A 22833-nucleotide genomic window follows, 5' to 3' on the forward strand; every position below is an offset into this window, starting at 1 on the left:
GTTGATTGTCCTGTCACACACAAATAGGGTGTGTGATATAGTCCCTGTCAGCAAATTGCTAATTTAATACACATTGAGGGTTAGAGTTATAGAGTTCATAAAAATCAATCAATCAATTCTTAATTTGTTCATAGACAGATTCCCCATATGGTCTTAGGTGCATAGAAAGAACTTTGTTCTAGCAACACCTCTAACAACAAATGAGAAATAAAATGAGTTCACCCAGCAGAAAAGAGGTAGTGGAAGGTACCTGGTGCAGTGGAATCATGGCAATTCCATTGCATTCAGGGAAGGTGGTTGCAGATGAAGTACATCCAAAGCCTATTTACTCATGCTTTGCTCAAGGGTATTGAATTTCACCCTTAGTAGGGGGATTCCCAACTTTTCATTTTCGTTTACTGAATTTAAGTTCTTACTTGTTGTCTTTAAATCATGTTTACTGAGCATGTCACTTGAAGGGAGGATGGAACCACCATCTAATGTGATAAAAGTCTGAGTTACGACTCGATTTTTCTCTGAGAAAAAATGTGGTTGAAAAGTCTTCTTATAGCCTGTTAATCAGGTTTTGAAAAATGTAAGGGAAATGTACTCACCAGTACCTCCATTTGTTGACAGAGTAATTCCTGTTCTCCAGTCTTGTTGCAGTTATCAGAATAGCTAGTTATTATGGCATCATCTACTGGAAGCAAAAAACACAATATCGGTGAAAGGCCTAGGACATACGTATAGATTGACTCCACTTCCCACCCAGTTAGGTAGTTTGGAAGCAGAAACCCATGAGGACAGAGTTAAGGAGAAGAGGATCATTTGAACTCTTTACATCTAGACTGGATGTATTTCTAAGAGATACACTATCGCTCAAATAGCAGTTATGGGCTTGATGCAGGAGACACTAGGTAAGGTTCAATGGCCTGTGCCATGCAGGATGTCAGACTAGATGATCATAATGGTTCCCTTTTCATCTTAAAATCTATGAAACTATGAGAGGGATACATGATGGGAAAAGAGAAAGGTCTCTGACAAACTCCTTTACCAGTGAAATGATCATCATCTACTCCCCTCCAGGTAGAATTATCAGAACAGCTAGTGCAAATAATATCCTAAGTCAGAAGGTGATCTTACTTGAGAGATAGATTGGAGTACCTTATGTCCAGGGGTGGCTCTAGCTTTTTGCCGCCCCAGGCACGGCAGTCAGGCAGCCTTCAGCGGCTTGCCTGCGGGAGGTCTGCCGGTCCCGTGGTTTTGGCGTACCCGCCGCTGAATTGCCACCGAATCTGTGGGACTGGCGGACCTCCTGCAGGCAAGCCACTGAAGGCTGCCTGACTGCCGCCCTTGCAGGGACCGTCAGGGTGCCCCCCGCGGCTTGCTACCCCAGGCACACGCTTGGAGCGCTGGTGCTTGGAGCCACTGCTGCTTATGTCTAAAATCTGGTTCTGGATTTGAAGGTTCAAAATTTGGCTCTGGGTTTGAAGTCTATTCAGAAGTGTTTAATGAAGGTTTAATGAACCAGGGGAGGCCATTTTGCATCTCTGACGATCTTGAGGGTGATAGTCTCAGCTATCTACATCCTTGAAATAGAAAGACATCTTGCTGAGTATGCTTTTGCTGGCAGTGATGGGGTCCTACCCTCCTGTTAATAAATCATGTTATGAAAGGATTTTACTGAGCCACTATTGGAGACCATACACCCTGGCAATTCTTTCTTCAGACTTTGTAAGTATTTAGGTGAAAATGCATGTGATCATTTCAGCCTTAAAATCTAATGTTAAATACACACACAAACATAGACCTCCCAAATGACTGCTCATGGCAGGAACTCCACTTACTCTCTTCTAATCCCTGGGGTGACGAAACTGCCATTCTAATCTCCATCCCCCTCGTCTACCATAGTTCTGACTCTCTACCTATCCAACCGGCCCTTCGCCTCAGTCTCCTCCACTCCCCTCTCCCTTTCTTCTCACTCAGTTCCTATCCCAGCACATGTCACTCCTGCTACCCACAGTCTCCTTCCATATTCTCCCTCCTTTTCCCCCTCAGTTTTCTGTATCCTACATTCCTCTGTCCCTCTAGTCATCCTCCCTACCCTACACATATCCTGTCCCTACACATTCCCCTGTTCCTGCCTAGGTCACACACAATAAATAGGGGATGGCTATCTTGAGAACAATGGGAGTCAGTGACTATCTTTACTAGAAACAGCCTCACTCCCACCTGCAAAGGCTATAGGGAGATGGCAGCTATCTGTGGTGAGAACAGCTTGTGCCTTCAGTTCTGTGGAAACAATAGGGAAGGGCAGCCATTTTTGGTGAGCACAAGGAGATCATCCTCATCTTTCTTTTGACACTTGAGCAGTTATTAAAAAAACAAATACAATCACGGGGTTCACAAAAATACTGGGAAAGTTGGCAGCTCTGTAAGAGCTTGCCTTTGGCTTTCCTTTTTGTTGGCTTCTCCCTGTATTCAATCCTCTTCTTGGAATCATCCCAGTATCTTTTGTCCACTTCCACTGAAAAGGAAGCAAGCAAAAAGAAACAGTTGGAGTCAGAAGGCTATGGGCTATGCTCCATGCTTCCAGGAGAGGAGGCAAAGAATTCTGACAGGAGTCAACCTATATTATAATCCTGGGGCATTCACGAATTCTTGTCTTCTGGAAGCTGCTCTGATACTTTCAGCAAGATGGGAAAAACAGGAGGCCATCAGCACAGTCAGTGTTTGCACTATCTATAGGTACAAACTATTTTTAACCCCTTATTTTGTGTATAAAGCTTCTCCAGTTTCCTGCCCTGGAGAACTAAGAATTTTTTGGAGCCAAGATCAATGTAGAATAACCTGCTGTAAATTCTACCATTCATTTGCTTGGGTAGGTCAGTTTCAAAAATAATTCATGGTTCCTCAACATATCCTTTCTTTCTCTTTGCTAAAAGCCACAAACTCCTCAGGTATAAAAAGCATCAGCAATACCTAAGCTTGCTGTTGCTGTGCAGAAAACGTCTGTTGAATAGCTTTGGAACCTTGGGCCTAAGAAGAAAAGGGGAAATATTTGCAATATCAATTTAATTTGTGTATTTAGCTGCAAAGGATCTGGTGCCCTTCCATTCATTCCTCTTATGATAGCTTCCTTTATTCACTTTCAGATATCTGACTCCAGTCACTTTTACATAAGGGAGTATTTAACACATTTAACATTTGTTCCCCCTTTTCTAGCTCCTGAAAATCTGATGCAGGGTTTAGAAGATCTTGATTATCTGGCACCAAGGATAATGATGGAAACCTTTTTGAATTTGGAATAATTAGGTCAGAGTTTCCTCAGGATCCACAGCTGTCAAAGTCCATTTTAGCTTCATGTGAATTTGACTGTAATGCTCACCATTGCTGCTATGGTAACAGGAATTCCTAAATAATGTTTTAGTGCGCGGCCCTTGAACCCCCAGCCCAAACCCATACTGGCTCATTGCATTGCCTAGTATTGTCATACAGGCCCCAGAATCCACAATTTAGCTATTGAGAGGCTCTTCAAATTCTTGTCTACTCAAAGCGAAGATCTCTACACCCCAGTCCGTTTTTATTCTGAGTATGCAATGAAACTAAAGTTTTGCATGAATTTCACTGACGTAATGAGAATCATTGAATTCTATGCTCCAAACACAGCATTGATTTCCAACTTTTTATCAGAAAGAGAAAGTTCATTTTGAGGAGAGAGATTTTGTGATCTCATTATATTCACCTGCGTTTAGCAGAGACCAAATAGGGGGAAGTTCTTGTGAAAAATATTATTGGACTATTGACCGACTAGAAATTCTTTTGTCAACTTATTTCACCCCTTGGAGGACAAAATACTTTAATTTATAAATTCCATCACATCACTTTATAGAACAATTAGGCTGGTGTTCATTCCATGCCATTCTAATGGATCAACAGTGGGCCCTACTTTTGAACACATAAGATCTGGAAACAGAGTATTTGCATTTGAGGGCTGCTAACTCTAGAATTGGCTTTTATTGTTGGCTTGATACAGCCTACTGTTGACCCATAACAGCATAATGGAAGGCATAACTATTCTATTAAATGTTACGCTGCAGGGGGTATTGTGGGATGTATGGGCTATTTATTTTGATGTTTCTGCTGGTGTGGTTTTTAATACTCTATGTGCACTTCCGATGTTATATTTAATACTTTAAATAGATGTGAAGACTCAAGCATGTACCCATTCCATCATTAGTTTTAACACGAAAAAAACACCCCCAACCTCATAGCACAGTACCATGTTGGCTTAACTTCCCCTCGCCCGCACACACTTTTCTAAAAGCACCTAAATCCATCCCCTGGAACAAAGGAGGATACTCTTACCTGCTGGCAAAAAATCTTCCACCCCACAGGAGATCACTATACTCTGATCAATGTCTACAAGGCCTACAAGGATACCAGCACAAACTCCACAAGCCAATGTAAATGTGTACACCATACAAAAAAAAAAAGCCCTACCAAATTCACGGTGCATGTCCGTCAAAAATCATAAATTTCATGAAATTTCAGTGTTGTAATTGTAGGGGTCCTGACCCAAAAAGGAGTTGTGGGAGCAGTCACAAGGTTATTGTAGGAAGAAGGTACTGCTGTGTCCTTACTTCTGCGCTGCTACTGATGGCAGCGTTACCTTCAGAGCTGGGCAGCTGGAGAGCAGCACTGCTGGCCGGGAGCCCGGCTCTGAAGGCAGGAGCCCTGCCAGCAGCAGTGCAGAAGTTCTGATAAAAATAACATTTTTCAACAAAAGAAACTTTATTCAGAAATATTTCTGCTAGCTCTACTTATGGTTTTGTTTGAGAGAGGGGTCCAAGCATAACCAATGCCCCTATTGGTGGTTTGAAAGTGTGAAGATGGTCATGAAAAGAGAGGACAAACTGTGTGTATAAGTACATGTAGTGGGACAAGACTGGCATGGTGAGGAGCTATTTTCACACAGATTTCATAATCTGTATAGGAACATATGTGAAAGTGCTTAGAATTTTCAGCTTTCGCTGGGCCCAGTTCTATTTTGTTAATATTTACTGGCCTATGCTGTGTCTTTGCATAACACTGTATGGTATATTGTATGTATACCGACCTTTTATTAAGTTTTTCACTAAAAAAAAATACAGGAAATCAGACTGTACATTCCCCACACCACACTGTACCACACTGCATCTTTCTGTACATCTCAAAGTCTGTCACTGTAATTGTACTCAATCCATTTAAAAAAGAATGTCCCTAAAATGATTAAACATGCATTTCTAAAAACGGAAAAATGTACTTTAGCATTAAGACCAAAGAAGAGCTAAAGTAGCAAGATTCCTCTATTAAAATAATTTGAGAAAGTTAACCAGTTTTTTCCCCCAAAATGACACTTCCAGCAAATGCTTTTTTTATATGCCTATGCAACTGAGTCATCCCATACAACTGCCAGGAAAGTTTCCCTCTGATTTCTCCTTCCCGGGGCTCTACAGAATGCACCCTCTCTCTGTATTTTGTTGAGCATGCTGTGCACTCAAATACAGAAAAACTCCATAATTAATATTTAATGTGATTTGCAGCACTGGGAACTGAACCCAATCACTCCAAGTGCAGGCTGAGCATGTTAATTTGCAAGTCTGCTTCAAGCACAAACATACAGCTATATTTTCGTGGCAGTATTTCTTTTTGAACTAAACCTAATACCAATTGTTGATGCATTAAATATGCAGTTGCACCTATCACTGGCTCCAAGCACTTTTTTGCACAAACCATGAGATGTGTATATATAAAGCATTTAAAGTTTCATCTTTTAAAAAATATATTTTATTCCATTTCTCAACAGATTTGTGGAACTGGCACCTCAATAATATTTTAGCAATCTGCCTCCTAATGAAAGCAAGGAGATTCTGCAGGAAGTAATCATTTATCACCTGTTTCAACAAAGAAAGAGGAACATTAAATAAAACAGTAAGACAAAGAATATGAAAAATATTCCCAAACTCCTGCTGAACAAAGATGAATTATTCAATGACTTTTATATCCAACTACTTTCAACCACACAGAACCAGTATGTGCAATATGTCCCAAAATTAATCCATTCAATGTTTTTTCAACTTGAAACACATAGGTATTTAACAGGAAAGAGAAGAAAAATTAACTTCTTTAGAAGTCTTAGGGATGTAGGTTTTTTTTTTATTGCATTCTTCATGGTGACTCCAAAGTCTACTAGGATATAGTATTTTATAGTAACAGTATGATTGACATTGTTAGTTGTACAACCTACACGTTTCACTAGTATACAAAGGTGATTCCTGAAGAACATAAAACTGATGACATTATAAAACTTTTGGGAAGCTATTCAAAAGGAATATAGTTTTGCATGGTTGCTTTATAAAAAATATTATCCAAGGAAACTGCCTAGACTGAGAGATATTCTTTCAGTTTATCCATGATTGCATTCATCCTATCAGATGGAATCAACATAACAGTTCGCAAAGGTTTCATTGGTACATCATCAAAGGACCATCTGCCTCCCAAACACGTGTCACTCTCCTCTTGCACAGAATAGCTGAACTTCAGAATGGCTTTCTAAAACAGAAATAAATAAATCTTGATTTTAGTAAGGCTTCTGACAGTCCCACATGACATTCTCATAAATTAACTGGGAAAATGTGGTTTAGATTAAACTACTATATGGTGAGTGTACAACTGGTTGAAAGACCATACTCAAAAGAGTAGTTATCAATGGTTCACTGTCAAACTGGGAGGACTTATCTAGTGGGGTCCCACGGGGGTCACTCCTGGGTCTGGTACTATTCAATATTTTCATTAATGACTTAGATAATGGAGGGAAGAGTATGCTTACAAAATTTGTAGATGATGCAAAGTTGGGAAGGGTTGCAAGCACTTTAGAGGACAGGATTAGAATTGAAACCAAGCTTAACAAATTACAGAATTGGTCTGAAGTCAACAAGATGAAATTCAATTAAGGTAAGCACAAAGTATTTCACTTAGGAAGGAAAAATCAAATACACAAATACAAAAGAGGGAATAACTGGCTAGGTGATAGTACTGCTGAAAAGGATCTGAAGATTACAGTACATCACAAATTGAATATAAATCAACAGTGTGATGCAGTTGTGAAAAAGGCTAATATTTTGGGGTGTATTAACAGGAATATCATATGTAGGATAAGGGAGGGGGCTGCCCACTCTTCTCAGCTCTGCTGAGGCCTCAGTTGGAATACTGTCTAATTCTGGACACCACACTTTAGGAAATATGTGAATAAACTAGAGAGAGTCCAGAGGAGAGCAACAGAAATGATAGAAGGTTTAGAAAACCTCAGCAGGGGTAAAGGTTAAAAAAACTGGGCATATTTAAAGTTGAGAAAAGAAAACTGAGGGAAGACCGAATAAATGTTCAAATATGTTAAAGGCTGTTACAAAAAGGACACTGATCAATTGTTTTCCATGTCCACTGGAGGCAGGACAAGAAGTAATGGGCTTAATCTGCAACAAGGGAGATTTAGTTTAGATATTAGGAAAAACTTTCTAACTATAAGGGTAGTTATGCTCTGGAATATGCTACCAGGGAGGTTGTGGAATCCCCATCACTGGAGATTTTTAAGAACAGGTTGGACAAACACTAGTCAGTGATGGTCTAGGTCAGGGGTAGGCAACCTATGGCACACGTGCTGAACGCGGCACATGAGCTGATTTTCAGTGGCACTCACACTGGCCAGGTCCTGGCCACCGGTCCGGGGGGGCTCTGCATTTTAATTTAGTTTTAAATGAAGCTTCTTAAACATTTTAAAAACCTTATTTACTTTACAGACAACAATAGTTTAATTATATATCATAGACTTATAGAAAGAGACCTTCTAAAAATGTTAAAATGTATTACTGGCACGCGAAACCTTAAATTAGAGTGAATAAATGAAGACTCGGCACACCATGTCTGCAAGGCTGCCAACCCCTGGTCTAGGTTTATTTGGTCCTGCCTCAGCATAGGGGAAAGAACTTGCTGACCTCTCAAGGTTCCTCCAGCCCAACATTTCTATGATTCTATGAATTATGTTACAAAAATTAGTTTTAAGCTACTATGCATATCATTTTAAGTGAAGTAAAAAAAAGAAAGTTCTGTTTTATGGGAGTGCAAGCTAAACAGAAAAAATCCTTACGAAAAATCCAGTGAAAACTAAAATAGAATATTCAGTATCCTGTTTCACAAGCCACCACTTAGCATTTCATATCATACACTCAAAACAAACTGAATTCATTGTGTAATGTGCATTATCGTTAACGTAGGGGACAAATGAAACATAAGAAGAAGAACGACTCCTTGGTCTTCCAGTCACTAGCTGTGGATGGCCTTGGACAAGTTACTTAGATGTTAGAATCAGGTATTACAGCCAGGCTTTTAAGAGGTACTGTGGCAGGGAGTGGGGATTTCTGGCCAGCAACGGGAAGGTCATGTTGAATCTCTTGCCAAGAATACTACCCACTGCTTGCTAGTGAACCCCTAACTCTCTAAAGCCAGGAAGCAGCAGACCTGGAGCATGGGGGAAGAAGTTGACTCATAGCAAGCGCTGAAGCAGGGCAAGAGGAGCTGTCATGCATCCCAGAGAGGCTCTGTATGGCAACGCAGGGCCAGCAGTGCAAGGATGTCAGCGTGATACAGTTTGGGAGTGGGGGAAGGGCGGTGCGTGGAGGGACTGTAGCAATTATACTCTTCTCCAATCACTGCTAAAGAATCACTTCAATCGTAGCCTTACAGGTTCAAAGGTTAACATCTCTGTGACCCAATTAACCCATCTGTAAAAAAAGATGTAGTAGTTCCCTTCCTCACAGTGGCATTAGGAATCTTTATGTTAAATTCCTAGATACCAAGGTGAGAGGCACTAAATAAAAACCTTACATACACCTTACATAGAATCTTCATAGAGCCTTGAGAAATCCTTGGAATTGCAAGTTATTTAGAGAGGACACTTTTTCTAAATACTGTAAATAGTTTTTCATAATGTTTCTATTTATATTTATTGACTCAATTTGTATGTTGCAGAGTAGTGTCCTTTTACTACCCCTCCCACATCAAATATTTGAAGTTTCAGGGAGAAAATGCAGCCTTAATCCCCCCCTCCCTAGATCTCACACAAATTAGAGAAGTATTATCCTAAACCAGTAAGGGGGAAAACAATCTAACCTCCTCCCATTGCTTCCTACATATTTGCTATATAACACACGTCTCAAGAATGTAAATTTCCACTGAGGGAGAGCCATATAACTAATCCAGAGATGTTGTTCAAGAATGAACAGTTTGAAGAATGGGGGCCTAAACGTTTAATTGATTCTAAGTTTGGGTATACTTGAAGCTTTTCTTCCACTCCCTCAATTACATTTTAAGCACCACAATGTAGCACAGTGAGTTGATGAGTGGGGGTTGGCTCCTCCATACTTATTAAATCATCAGCTGCTCATTATACTTAACAGTAGTTTGTAGCAATCTAATTAGCATTATATGTGATCAGGGAAGGATACATACTCAGATTATTTATTTTATTAAATACATCTAAGCTAATGTAACTTCCCTGATCTTACTTAAAATGACACTTGTATAACAAATGCCAGAAAGACTGGTTTACAAGAAAATAGTGTGACCTGACTGAGACCTTCAAACAAGTTCAAACAATTATAATTTGGAACAAAAACAATTAGTAAGTCTTGAAAAAATGCAATTTAAAATGACAGAACATTTGGGAGTACAAAAAGGCCTTTTAGAATACAAGACCCATGGTGACACCAACTTGGAATTGAAAGTCCCTTTACTACATGCTGGTTTTTGGTCACTTGGTGTGCATAAAGTTCAAATTCAGGTCCAGGAGACCCTGCTACAAAAAGAAAAAAACTCTTAGCTCCTTGCTACTCTTACACCCCACAGCAGTATTTCTTGCAGTCTCATAATGAATGTGCCTAGACTTTGAATTTAATGTTTTCCTCTTCTTAAATGACCAGTATTAGAATGATAGCCATTTATTAGCCTGCGCTAGGGAGAGAGGGTGTCACATGCCAACATTTTACCCTGTGTGTACTGCCATCAGAGAGGAGGAACAGGGAGCTCTTGACATAGCAGCAGTGCTGTGGAATAATGTTTTTAAAGCTCTGAAAAAAGTAAAGAACACTGAAAAATTCCATGCATTTCAAATTATATTTTAAATTTAATTTTCTGCATCCTCCCCTTTCTATATGGCTTGGGATCAGCAGAACTGAGTGGCAGGGTTCCCTCAGGAAATTATAAATAATAGCTCCAGTTCGATATTTTAGTGCTTTTTATTAATGTATTTGTCCCAAACAGAACATACAAAACAAATGGGATAGTGACATCCATACATTTGGCTCTTCAGAAGATTTGTTCTGAACAGTCTTTTTAAATAAAAAAAGAACAAAAAATAAATGGATAATTCGGGGGAAGAGTACAACACCAAAAGCAGCACAGATTCAGAGCTTTGAATCTGCCAAGTTTCTTGGGAAGAATTCTCAGAGCATAAATTTGATGCCTGTTTGTGAGAAGATGATCTACTTTTTGGGGATTCAGAGGGGAAAATATTTATGTTTTACATGAATCATGCATGCAGCAATTTGATTTGGTCCTTCATAACACCACAGATTTCTTTTTTCCTAGAAGCCTGAAAGATGCAATTGCTCTGATTCTTTGAATCATGCTCTTCCAAATAGTTATAACTTTTTATGCAGATTCAAATAGAAGACTATAGAGAGGGTACAACTGCCTCTGAACGAAAAGCGTTTTTTCCACCCCTAGGATTAAAAACCTTGAAAGGCCAATTCAGACCGTTAAACTCTGTGCTTCTGCTCTCTTCTGTCTATTCTTTTCAAAAACTTGGAAATTTCATTCACAGATCCTCAACCAGATGTTTCACTTAGTTCAGAATCCTTTGTTAAATCCCTTCAGCATTACCCTCAAGATAACCAGTTAATTCTGTGTGACCAAGACACTGAAGGTAACAGCTGATCTTTCCCTTGAAGAATTTGTCTACATCAGGCATTTCTAGGAAGTCTCACACCATTACACTACCATTGGTGCAGCTCCAATGGTGGTAGCAACGGTGGGAGGGCTACTGTAAACAGAGGCGAGGCACATGCCAGTGCTTTTATCACCAGGTCACTGAGACTTCTTGTAAATAATATCCATAAATTACTATAAAAAAGTGCCATTTTATAATCTGCATCTGTAGTAGTGCAGCTCTCAGTGGTTTCCTCAAGGCAAAACATTGTTTACTTTGGTCAAGAGTTAGGGCTAGTCTACACTTACCTGCCGGGTCGACGCGGTGAGCTCAACTTCTCGGAGTTCGAACTATCGCATCTAATCTAGACGCGATAGTTCGAACTCCCCGCGCGCTCCGGTCGACTCCGGTACTCCACCACTGCAAACGGCGGTGGCAGAGTCGACCTTGGAGCCGCGGACTTTGATCCCGCGGCGTCTGGACGGGTAAGTAGTTCGAACTAGGGTACTTCGAGTTCAGCTACGCTATTCACGTAGCTGAACTTGCGTACCCTAGTTCGACCCCCGCCCTTAGTGTAGACCTGCCCTAAGGGTAGGTCCATACTTACCCGCCGGGTCGACGCGGAGAGTTCGACGTCTCGGAGTTCGAAGTATCGCGTCTAATCTAGACGCGATAGTTTGAACTCCGAACGCGCTCCCGTCGACTCCGGAACTCCACCACCGCGAATGGCGGTGGCGGAGTCGACGGGGGAGCCGCGGAGTTCGATCCCGCGGTGTCTGGACAGGTAGGAAATTCGAACTAAGGTAGTTCAATTTCAGCTACGCTATTCGCGTAGCTGAAGTCGCGTACCTTAGTTCGACCCCGCCCCCCGTAGTGTAGACCAGGCCTAAGTGAGTATAAATATCCTACATTAGCAAAAATAGTTTGTGCATCTTTCAACAGTAATTACACAAAAAGCAGCTGGATTTAACTAAAAAAGATCATTTTACCACCTTTTCATAATCACTGCAAGTCAGGTTTCTAAAGTGGCTCAGTAAGAAAGGCCATTGTTATTACTGAAAAAAGAGTAGAGTCAGAACCGCCATTTCCCTGCTCTAAAGAAAAATCAAGCAATTGGATTTAATGGTATCTGAAGTCTGTTACCTCATAAAAGAATTCTTCCTCCGCATTTGCAAACATTAATTCCTCTCTCTGCTGTATGCTCTCTCCTCTCTTCTTAGAGCTGCGCTTTGCTATCTCTGTAAAGGTCTTGCTGATGAGAAGGTAGTAGTAGCACTTTCCACATGGCTTATTTGTTCTTTGAGTTTCAGCCAATTCTTTCCTAAAGACAAATATTATTTACATAAAGAATATTTTAAAGCCCCATTAAATGCACACAAATCTCATAATACAATAAGATACTGATGCTTTGCCCAATCTTCATAGTTGTCACTCAAATAGCTATAGTGACTTTATAAATGAATTTATGGCAGTAAATTTTCTTTGAAAAGTTCTCTGCAGTCAGTTACTCTTAAAATCACCACCAACAAAACCAATCCCCTACTCCTCACAATACATTTCTCCTGTTAGGGAACCCTCAATAAGGACACACTATGTTCTTGGGGTGGTAAATGCTTAGAACCTAACTAAACACTCACCATTAACTACAATTCATAGGAGTGGTTTCCTCCACAACCAAAAACTAGCTCATTTCTTTGATCCCCAGTTTTATTTATTTTTTGCCCCTTTCCAGAAGCCCTTAAAAATGACAAACTTCTGTCTGGCGAAGAAGACTGAATGCTCTCATCCCTCCCTTTGGTTGAGCGTGTTGCCACTGCAGTGCTGCAAGCCCCATCCAGTAAAGGAGCCCAAGACCTGAATTTTGATAGTGTGTGTCATGTTCCACTGGAAATAAACCTCAAATCTCCCCCAGTCCCTCCTCAGACAAGTCATATAAAACTTTATCAAACAAAAAAGCAAAGAGACAGTTATAGGTTTTCCAGAAGTATTCATTTCTTAAAGATCAATATTACTACTTAAAAGAGCAGATGAAAGCTCCCTAACAGCAATGGTAGATTAAAATTAAATGAGGCCTGGACCTAAGTCAAACAAATTCCCTGCTTCTTTCAACCCAAACAAATGAAAGACCCCTTCCTTTACAAGAGTGCACATAGTTCCCCTAGCTTCTGAACCTCTAAAGTCACTCTCTGCTCCCTAGTCCCCAGGGTGGACAACAGCACTCTATGGCAGTTCACCCCAGCATATTCAGCCTCTGTGGGTTCAAAGACCCCTCCCAGTCCAGAGCTAGGATTTATGAATCTTACCTCCTTAATTCTGGATGGTAAATCCTTAATTTTCTATTGCCTATTCCCTCTTCAGTAAGGCATGGATTCACCTGTGTAAATTCCTCTTCCACTGATGGAAGGACAAATGTGTGGTTCCATCTACTATTCAGGAGACTGGCCATTTCTTACTAGTCTTAGTGAAGGTCGGGAGGGAAAGAGGCTCTGATCACTGCTAATTTCAAGTCCCGCAAACCTTCAACTTCTTACAAATCTCATTATTTTACTGAAAGTCTCTCAACAGTACCTAAAGACCCAGCTCATGGAGCGATGTCCGAGCATCTCATCCTTCATTAAAAAAGGTATGTTTCTAGCCTTTATGATTGCAGATAAAAGCTAGAAAACGTGAACTATAAATGCTCAAATACTAGAAGGCAAATACAAAGAACCCCAAATCTACTGTTAAAAGCAATTTCTGAATGCTTGATGTTTGCAAGAACTATCTCTACTAATGCACAATTAGCTGCAATTGAATCACTAAGCCAGTAATGGAAGAGTGATGGCTGAGAATGTGTATTTCTCAGTTTGTTAAAGAATAACAGAATAAGGAAAAAACAAAGTAGATACTGCACCTTCATTGTGAGGCTCTCCCCTTTTACAGTCTCACTGACCTAAAGCTTATGTTTCCTGGCTCTTACCTACATGTATCCCTATCGTAATCACCATTATATTCTACTCAAAATACTTGGATCCCACATGTGGTGTTAAAAATTATTTCTATAGCTAAAAATTAAAACTATAGTGTGAAAATAAAATGGGGTCTAAACCTGTGTAAACTTTTGGAATCCTCATTTCTCTCCCAATTTGATACATTAGATTAAGAGACTAACCAGCTGATCTCCTACTTTCTGTTTCTACCTCCCAATTCAGAGTAGAGTAGACCAAGCAGAAGGGCAGGAGAGTTCCTTCTGTGAGGAGACCTCAGAATCCAGAGATAGGAACCTCCACTCCCAGACCAAGGACACTTATTCTGTCAAGGAAAGGGGCTCAGTGTCTGGATGGTCTGGTCGGGGATCCACATTCATCTCAACACACACGTCTAAAACCCTTCACAGGCAACCCGACAAAGTTGGGTCAGTCCTCTTGAGCATTCGGGACTCAATATGTTGGACCACTCTCACCAATCAGGGAATGTTCTGGGGTAAGTCTAATAATATCCCCACAAAACCCTCCAATCCATCTCAGAAGGAAAAGCTCAAAGATCTTCCCTCATTTCTGAAGTGGGCAAGAGAGTATCTGGCTAGGCATCTTTTACAACTTCTTTTCTTCCCAAGATAAATCTTGGCTCATTCAAGGATGTACTCCTAACTCTTCCTCCCCTGTCACATAGTGGAAAATAAAGAACACAGGAGTTAGAGACCTACCATTGTCTTGAGATAAATCCACCCAAAAGAGAGAGACAGTGAACAGTAGAAAGACAAGAACCCCCATCGTGGGGATAATCATCCTCTCTCAAAAGGCCTAAGAAAAAGAAAGTCCAAAGGCCAGAAGACACAAAAACACAGCCTCTTCAAACACTTCTGACCATCTTTTTCCACAAGCTTCAGTGCCCCTGCTGCAGTGTTTGCTTCAGATCATGAAAACTCCAATCCAGAGGAGCAGTAGAAATTAATTCCTGCAGACATATTTAAAACAGTGGGGAGGAAGGTGGCCGTCACTGAGATCGAGACAGAGAAAGATGATGAACCGGCTAAAGCCAAAAAGTCAAATATCTCCCAATTACAACCACAACAGAATTTGCCATTCTCCTTCAAAGGAGTTATTAATAATGAGAAACTCCAAAGTGAAAGGGGGAAAAGCACTGAAACTCCAAAGTGTCCTAGAAAAAAAAAATTCTCTCCTGAATAATAAGAGATGGTGAGACAAATGGGAATGGAAAGGCAGACCTAAACTAGAGAAAACCCATCCCTGTGGGGGATTAGGTAGTGTCTAAATAGGACTAGGAGGCAATGCTTCAAAGAAAACCTAATGTGGCATTTGGAAGTAGACAAATTAGAAGGGCCAGCAAGTGATGCAACCTGTGATAGGAAGAGTGGAAAAAAACAGAAGAGCAAAGGGTGTCCATTTTCCCATTAAAATACTATCAGATTACCAGAAAGTTGTTTAAAAAAAAACAAAACAAACACACCACACACAGAGAAAACCAGAAAGGATGTCTTGTCCTCTCTTGCATCTTACTACACCCTGCATTTCAGTCAAAGCCACAAGCAAATTTAGATTTTTTTCCCTTCCTTGACATCTCTGCTTACTCTTTCTTTGCTCATTTCTTTCCAAATCATCTGTCTTGATAACACTGAACAACTCTGTTGGGAGACAAAGTAGTGCCTAACCCTCTACACTCATCTCAGATGCTGATTTAAAAAGTATTTCAATGGCTCATCCAGAGATTATGCACTTACAAATCTGCTGAAGCCAAGATTTCCATCCCAAAGCCTGAGTTAATCACAGTAAACAAAAATACCTCAGATACTCATTATTAAAATGCTGTAAATTGTATAATTTTTAATAAGCTTGCTCAATTTTCAAAACAAAGATCAACTACAATTCACACACTTATCCTGTTCTAGTAGTATGTGGCATAATTTTAAAGTGGCTTCCTATTTCTTCAAGAGACAATGATTAGGAATTTTAATGCATAAGGAAGTAATATCAAAGAAATTAGCAAAGAATCCTGTGGCACCTTATAGACTAACAGACGTTTTGCAGCATGAGCTTTCGTGGGTGAATACCCACTTCTTCGGATGTATTCACCCACGAAAGCTCATGCTGCAAAACGTCTGTTAGTCTATAAGGTGCCACAGGATTCTTTGCTGCTTTTACAGAACCACACTAACACGGCTACCCCTCTGATACTTGACATCAAAGAAATTAAAAGTCAATATCAAGGACCTTATATAAAACAATTGTATTTTTTCTTTTGATATATTTCTTACTTAAATCTATGGTATCATTCCCACTCTTTCAACACATTTCCATTTAAATAAGGTTTCTGAAGACATCTGAAGGAAAAAAATTACTGTTCAAAATCATGTTTAGAAAGACTCTTACTGAAGCTGCTGGTGCATGGGCAGAGCGATCTGTGGTGGTACGTTAATGAATCTTTCATTTAGTAGGAAGCCCACAGGCTTGGTGGTGTCATTTAGGAGCTTATCCAGCTGTTCAACCATACTCTGGTCACAGTTCTTCTCACACAGGCTTAGAATCAGCTCTTTTATTTGTTCAGCACATTGAGTACCCTAGGAATCAAAGGGTACATTTTCTTTACATTCCAGAACAATTATTTACATAAGAAAACCTGAAAGTGAACTTCAAGAGAGTATTCAACAGGCCTGTGGGCAATTTCCTGCAATGATCTCTAAAGTATTGTAGATTTTGAAAATTATTATTCACTCACCCTCAAGGTGATGGCAGGCGGAGGTTCCTAAATGATAACAATGCAGCTATGAGTTACAACTCCATGCTGCATAATAACCACAAAAAAGGGGAACAACCCCAAGAACTCATGAAACATGAGATGACGGATGGTCCAGTAGTTAGGGTACTAGCCTGACACTTGAGTGACCTTGTCTGAATTTCCTATTCCATCGCAGACTTCATGTGAGACTTTGGGCAAGTCATTTAGTCTCTCAGTTCTCTATCTATAAAATGGTAATAACACTTCCCTAACTAACATAGCAGACACACTAAAGACCGTGGGGCACTCAGATACCATGCTAATGAGGGCCACATAGCACTTACAATATTTAAATTAAAATGATAAAGAAAGTCACAATGTAACACATTCTATACGCAAAGGTATCAAGTTAATAGAAAAATGTAATTCAAAGCACTAAAACAAACTAATGATATAAATCACAAGATTAGATTAATCCAAAACCCAAAATGAGTTTATAGAATAATGAAGGGAATATTTATGGAATTATTAATTAAATATTGTTCCCTTGGATTTTGTATTTATTGGCCTCTTTTCATCCCTGTTCTCTGCACATATTTTATCCCTTTTGACTGGTGGTGAAATTTGCCAGAGAATCATCAGGTAAGTAAGTCATTGTGCCAGATCTAGTTCAGGTTGTCTGTATATTTGGCATGGTAACTTTTATTTTATGGTAGGTGACATGAATGCCTTTCTAGTTGCCTTACAAATGCATTAAATATATTTTTAGAAGACTGTAATGCATCATGACATGACCTGTACAATAGTAAGGTCTAACAGAAATATGAGCTTTATTTGGAAATTCTTAGTGGCCTGTCCAAAACTTACAGTGTTTTTCCGTTATTACCATAAAAATGCAGCCTAACTGCTTGGCCACACAATGTACAGATGCTTTACTTGCATCCGAAGAAGTGGGTATTCACCCACGAAAGCTCATGCTGCAAAACGTCTGTTAGTCTATAAGGTGCCACAGGATTCTTTGATGCTTTACAGTGTAACCCAGGGGTCTCAAACTCAAATGACCACGAGGGCCACATGAGGACTAGTACATTGGCCCGAGAGCCGCATTAGTGAGAAGCTCCCACCCCGCTGCCCTCGGCCCCGCCCCCACTCCACCCCTTCCATGAGGCCCTTCCCCTGCTCCGCCTCTTCCCACCCCTTCCCCAAAATGGGGAACTGCGGCCAATGGGAGCTGCTGGGGGCGCTGCCTGAAGCAAGAGCAAAACACACAGACCCCTTGCCCTTCCCCACATTCCGGCTGCTTCCCGGAGCGGCGCAGAGGCAGGGAGCCTGCCCCGCCCCCGGTGCGCGTTGGGCCGGAGCCACTCTAGGTAAATGCTGGAGGAGGGCGGGGGGGGGGGGGGGGGGGGGGGAGCCGCGAGGAGCTCACGGGCTTCAGAACATAACCCTGCAGGCCGCGTGTTTGAGACCCCTGGTGTAACCTTATAGAAGCGGAACACAACTTCAGAACAATTAAATTATTGGTTGTATGAAAGGCATTTGAGTAGACAGTGACAGGGGAAAAAAAAAAAGAAGAGAGAGACAACCATCAAGCCCAAAAACTTCTGGCTGAGCTAGAGTGGATCTTTCTGAAAGACAACCAGCCTTGATTCAGACTCTCTAGCTGATGAGCTCCCAGTGATGGAGAACCTCCTGTGTCCCTCAGAAGATTTAGTTGGGGATTGGCCCTGCGTTGAGCAGGGGGTTGAACTAGATGACCTCCTGAGGTCCCTTCCAACCCTGATATTCTATGATTCTGTGATCTGGCACTTGCCTTAATGTCTACAATGTAATTTTCAGTGAGACAGGATGAATAGAAGCATTTTAATTTCTAGATATTACCATCCAGAAGTTAACCAGTATTACTGACCTTCCTTTCAGTTAAGTTTAAGAGGCTTATGAAGCCAAAGACTTCATCTTCTTCATCTTCATCATCACTTTCATCTTGAACTTCTGCTTGCTATTTAACAAAAGTAAAAAGGACAACTAATACCAAGCTGCTTTTTAAAACAAAACAAAACAAAACAACACCATTATTCTATGTCCAGGATGTTTTATGCACATCTAAAAGCCATTATGCAAGTCTATGGAATTGCTTAAGAGACAAAAACATTAAAAGCGTGAAAAATTGTAGGTTGTCTAAATAATTTATTCTGTTAAACCTTTATAAGAAAATGATACAACCTCCAATTTTTACTTACTTCCAGGCAGAACCTCACTAATTCACACCAATGACTGGGAGACTCCCATATTCAGCTACTTGCAATGGAATTATTGTGTAAAAACAAATTTTAAGGAAGCAAGAATATGCATATCAAGGTACTTCATTTTCTGACCAGAGTAATTTAGTTTTTTCATAACACTTCATAATGATAAATAGTAATAAATGTTCTGGGGCATATTTTGTAAAAGTAATGATGTCTTTGAAATGAGACCATCTGACAGTTTTCTACTATTAAAACTCTCCTGAGCACTGGAGAGAGAGAGAGAATTATGGGGTGGGCAGATTAATCAAATGTAAATTACAAGACTCTAGATTTAAATGATTAAGAAACAAAATCTAATAGACGGCTAACAATTTCTTGGAGGAAGGAACCACAATTCTGAAAATATGTTGGCATGACACGACTGTGTATTGTAATGGTCCAAGTGGATACCGCAGTTCACACTTGGAGTTTTATGGTTTGGGGAGGGGCAAGTTTTCATGTTACCGTTTGCTTGGCATGAGACAGCTTTGCAAGGCAGGGTCAAAAATAATAGTAGTAGTAACCTCCCTTTGCACTAGAAATAGAAATGCTTTTAAAGTAAATTATTAAGATTTAGAAAAACATAGCAGAATGCAGGCCATAAAAATCAAAGTTTCTTTGCAGAGGGAGGGGCATCTTAGGGCAGTTTATTTTATTTTGGAAATTGTTAATGTGTTTCAGTGAACATTTACATTCTCCCTAACCCAAGTAGTCCTAACAGCAGCACTCATCCCTACCCAACCCTCTAGTCAGTATAGGAAGAAAGAATATGCAATTCCCCCTGCCAGCTACATCATCTCACAAGTGGGTTAGGGGATAGGTTTTCATTAGGCTCTGCTAAATTCTTAGGAGATGTCCAATGAATGTGCACAGAAACAATTTTTCACTTGCTTATAATTATTTTCTTCCAATCAGAAACTCAAGACAGAAATTTGTTCGGTTCAGAGTTTTACCCAATTTTAAATTGGGGGGTGGGGGGGGGGAGTCACATTTTTTTAAAATGAACGCTTCCTCTTCTACCCCACATACTTAACACAATTTCTCAGCTACTCCGGAATTTCCCTCAATATCATAACCTCCCCTCCCCCCCCCAAAAAAACAAACAACAACAACCACCCTCCTCATTTGTTTGAAATGAAGAATGGAAAATTTCAGCCTCAAAAGGAGAATTTTTAACAAAGTTATAAGCAAGAGAAAAGGAGGATTTGTAATAGGAGGTTATAAATAATGTTCAATCCAGTGTTTGCTACTGTAAGTGCTATACCACCACCACAACTCTTCTCGTTAGTTACTCACAGAGACACAGGAACGTGGATTGTCTGCAACACTTTGACTTCAGCTCAGACTCGATAAAGGGAACAGAAGAGTTTACTTACCATCTCAAGAGCTGAGGTCATCCAAAAACTCCACCTGAACCTCTGAAAGCAGTGGTTCTCAACCTATTTATAATTGTGGGCCGCAGGTTGAGAACCACAGCGCCGACCCCGCTAATACCCCCCTTCCCCACAACCTCTATGCCCAGTACCCCCTACCCAGAGACCCCTCCACAGAGCACGCCCAAGAGCAGAGCCCTGGGCCCAAGCAGCCAGGTCCCGGACCCGCCGTGCCTAGGTTTTCTAGCACATAGTTGGGCCGCAGCTGTGTGCTAATTGGGCCACAGGTTGAGAACCACGGCTCTAAAGAGTGGATTAGAACATGAACATACAAGTGACATCCAAGTACTTTATGTTGCAACAGCTTGAGCTCTAGAACTCTTAGCTACATGTATATTATGAAGGGGACGTCAATTATTCCATTCCAATTTAAAATTATACTGTGCTGAATTAGCAAGAATGGAAGCCCTTACCTTGATTACACTCCCAATGTGATTCTGTTGTATTAATATGTCAGTTAACTCAGCGGTATTAACTGGAGCTTTTAGAAACAGCTAAAAAAAAAAAAAAACCAACAAGTACTCTGAAAACAGTCTAAAATTTTCCAGTTGTGAACTACTTATTAAAACTTGGATCCTCCTATGAACCTCCTCCCAGCCTGCTCCCACATATTTTTGGATGCAGCTATAGTGCTCAGTTACATTAAAACGTTAGGATAGCATTCAGAAGACAGGATCAAAATAAAATCTCTTTAAAATAATCTGTTTTGGTTCTTGTACCATGCTCTTAACCTCCAATCCCATTCAGTACATTTATCACTTATTTCCTTACCCTGGGTGTAGGACTTCAAGCACTAAAGGTACGTCTACACTACAGGATTATTCCGATTTTACAGAAACCTAATCTACCCCAAGTTGCCTGCAGCACCAACTACTCTAATGTCTTCAAATCACTTTGCATTTGGTTTGTCCTCTTCTGTATTTCAATTCTGGCACAGGCAGCAAGTTTGTTTGAGACTGAATTTGAAAAAAGAGGAACCACCAATTAAGAGAGGCAGAAGCAGCCAAATAGGGTGCAGATAGGTACTTTTTAAAGCTACTGCTGGTCAAAAACTCTCTAGCAACCCAATGAACTGGGATACAAATCTCCGGAACCACCACTGCTTGAAGATTGAAAATAATGAGAAATAAGGGACTATGGTCTATCTGGGTGTGCACTGTGGGTCACAGATTGGAACCACTGCATTTAGACAAGTGCATGTTGTAGCTGTAATTATTCATGTTTTCATCTACTGAGGCATAGTAAAACATTAAATCAATACTAGTAATGGTGCCTGATGACAGTTTAAGGCTGTGGAAGTTATTTACTAACGGAAGAAATCTGAATAGGAGCAAGAAAGAATATTCTGAGTCTACCTGTTGCAGTAATTTCTTTATCCCATCATAGTCATTATCTGATATCGAATGTGCTTCAAATTCAACATTCACTTCCTGGGAATAAGCAAAAGACAGCAAGTATCACGCATATGGTTGGCAAGCAGAATATATCTTAAAACAAAGTTAAAGCAAAACTGTCTGCCTTTTTCCCCTCTACTTCATGTCCATCAGCTTAGGGCAGGGAGCTGGGGGTGCAGGTGGAGTTCGGGCTCCGGCCCGCTCCGGGGTGGCAGCAGCGCGCAGCGGGGCCAGGGCAGGCTTTGGCCCCACGCCCCTGGAGTGAGGGGGACGGGGACACAGGGCTCTGCGTGCTGCCCCTCCAGGTACCTCCACTGACCGGTTCCCCATTCCCGGCCAATGGGAGCTCGGGGGGGGGGGGGGCAGTGCCTGGAGGCCAGGGCAACGCACTGAGCCTTTCCCCAAATCTGCAGCTGAGGAAACCGAGGCGCGGGCTGGTGAAGCGCGTCGCTGGGGCTAACGGGCTGGGGTTAAGAAGGGGCCAGGGAGAAGAACCGCGCAGCCCCGCTGCTGGAAGAAGTGGGCGGCCCGGCAAGGGGGCAGAAAGACAGAAGGGCTCCGGGACCAGCGGGAGGGGAAGGCGGAGCGGGCCCCACGCGGCTGGGGCGGCTCTCGCTGGCCCGGGAGCCCGCAGAGCGGAGCCTCCGGCCCTCTCGCCAGGCACCTCGCTGATCTCGTCCTCCTCCTCCTCCTCGGAGGCCGAGTCCCGCTGCTCCGAGTCCGAGTCCTCCTCCTCCCCGCCCGGCTCCCGGCGCTCGGGCGGCCCCGGCGCTCTCCGCTTGGCCCGGGTAGCCATGCCGCTGCCCCGCGCAGGCGCCCCGGAGCCGGAAGGCCGCAGCGCGGAGGAGGAGCAGGCGGAGGAGCGGGGCGGCGCCCGCCGCACGCAGGTGAGCGGCGGGACGGGCCCGGCCGCTGCCCAGCCCGGGGCCTGTGGCTGGGAGCGGGCCGCGCAGCCGTGCGCTGCGGCGGGGCAGTTAAGCGGCGTCCCGGAGGGGGCTGAGGGG

At 41.7% G+C, this 22833-nt stretch overlaps 2 protein-coding genes and 1 pseudogene across 4 annotated transcripts in view; 2 read left to right on the top strand and 1 right to left on the bottom strand.

Annotated features, from left to right (window-relative positions):
• LOC123374534 overlaps nt 1–5944 on the top strand; it is a 27255-nt pseudogene extending 21311 nt beyond the window's left edge.
• LOC123374151 (BRCA2 and CDKN1A interacting protein) lies at nt 5791–22633 on the bottom strand. Of its 2 annotated transcripts, none has more exons than XM_045023710.1 (7): nt 22494–22633; nt 21791–21865; nt 20849–20929; nt 18627–18716; nt 16372–16559; nt 12146–12323; nt 5791–6573 (listed from the first exon to the last, which is right to left on the bottom strand). In XM_045023710.1, the coding sequence occupies exons 1-7, from the start codon at nt 22623–22625 to the stop codon at nt 6403–6405; spliced, it is 915 nt and encodes a 304-aa protein (XP_044879645.1). In that variant the 5' UTR covers nt 22626–22633; the 3' UTR covers nt 5791–6402. The 2 variants fall into 2 exon arrangements, with proteins under 2 accessions (XP_044879645.1, XP_044879646.1); XM_045023711.1 differs by lacking the exon at nt 22494–22633 and adding an exon at nt 22139–22174.
• UROS (uroporphyrinogen III synthase) overlaps nt 22120–22833 on the top strand; it is a 41496-nt gene continuing 40782 nt past the window's right edge. The window contains exon 1 of one of the 2 annotated variants that reach the window (XM_045023715.1): nt 22120–22134. The gene's annotated coding sequence lies outside the window, so the exon portion shown is untranslated. Of the gene's footprint in view, nt 22135–22581; nt 22717–22833 lie in introns of those variants that run through there. The other variant, XM_045023712.1, reaches the window with a different exon arrangement.

Source organism: Mauremys mutica, chromosome 7 (genome assembly GCF_020497125.1).
Source record: "Mauremys mutica isolate MM-2020 ecotype Southern chromosome 7, ASM2049712v1, whole genome shotgun sequence".
In the NCBI taxonomy this organism is placed as follows: Eukaryota; Metazoa; Chordata; order Testudines; family Geoemydidae; genus Mauremys; species Mauremys mutica.

What these genes read in the sequence shown, in the direction of transcription:
- LOC123374151 (XM_045023710.1), bottom strand. Translation starts at nt 22,625, where the DNA reads ATGGCTACCCGGGCCAAGCGGAGAGCGCCGGGGCCGCCCGAGCGCCGG. An exon ending in TAAACTTAACTGAAAGGAAG is followed by an intron (nt 16,560 to 18,626) that starts GTCAGTAATACT and finishes TTTGATTCCTAG; the next exon opens with GGTACTCAATGTGCTGAACA. An exon ending in CCCATGCACCAGCAGCTTCA is followed by an intron (nt 12,324 to 16,371) that starts GTAAGAGTCTTT and finishes ATTTGTCTTTAG; the next exon opens with GAAAGAATTGGCTGAAACTC.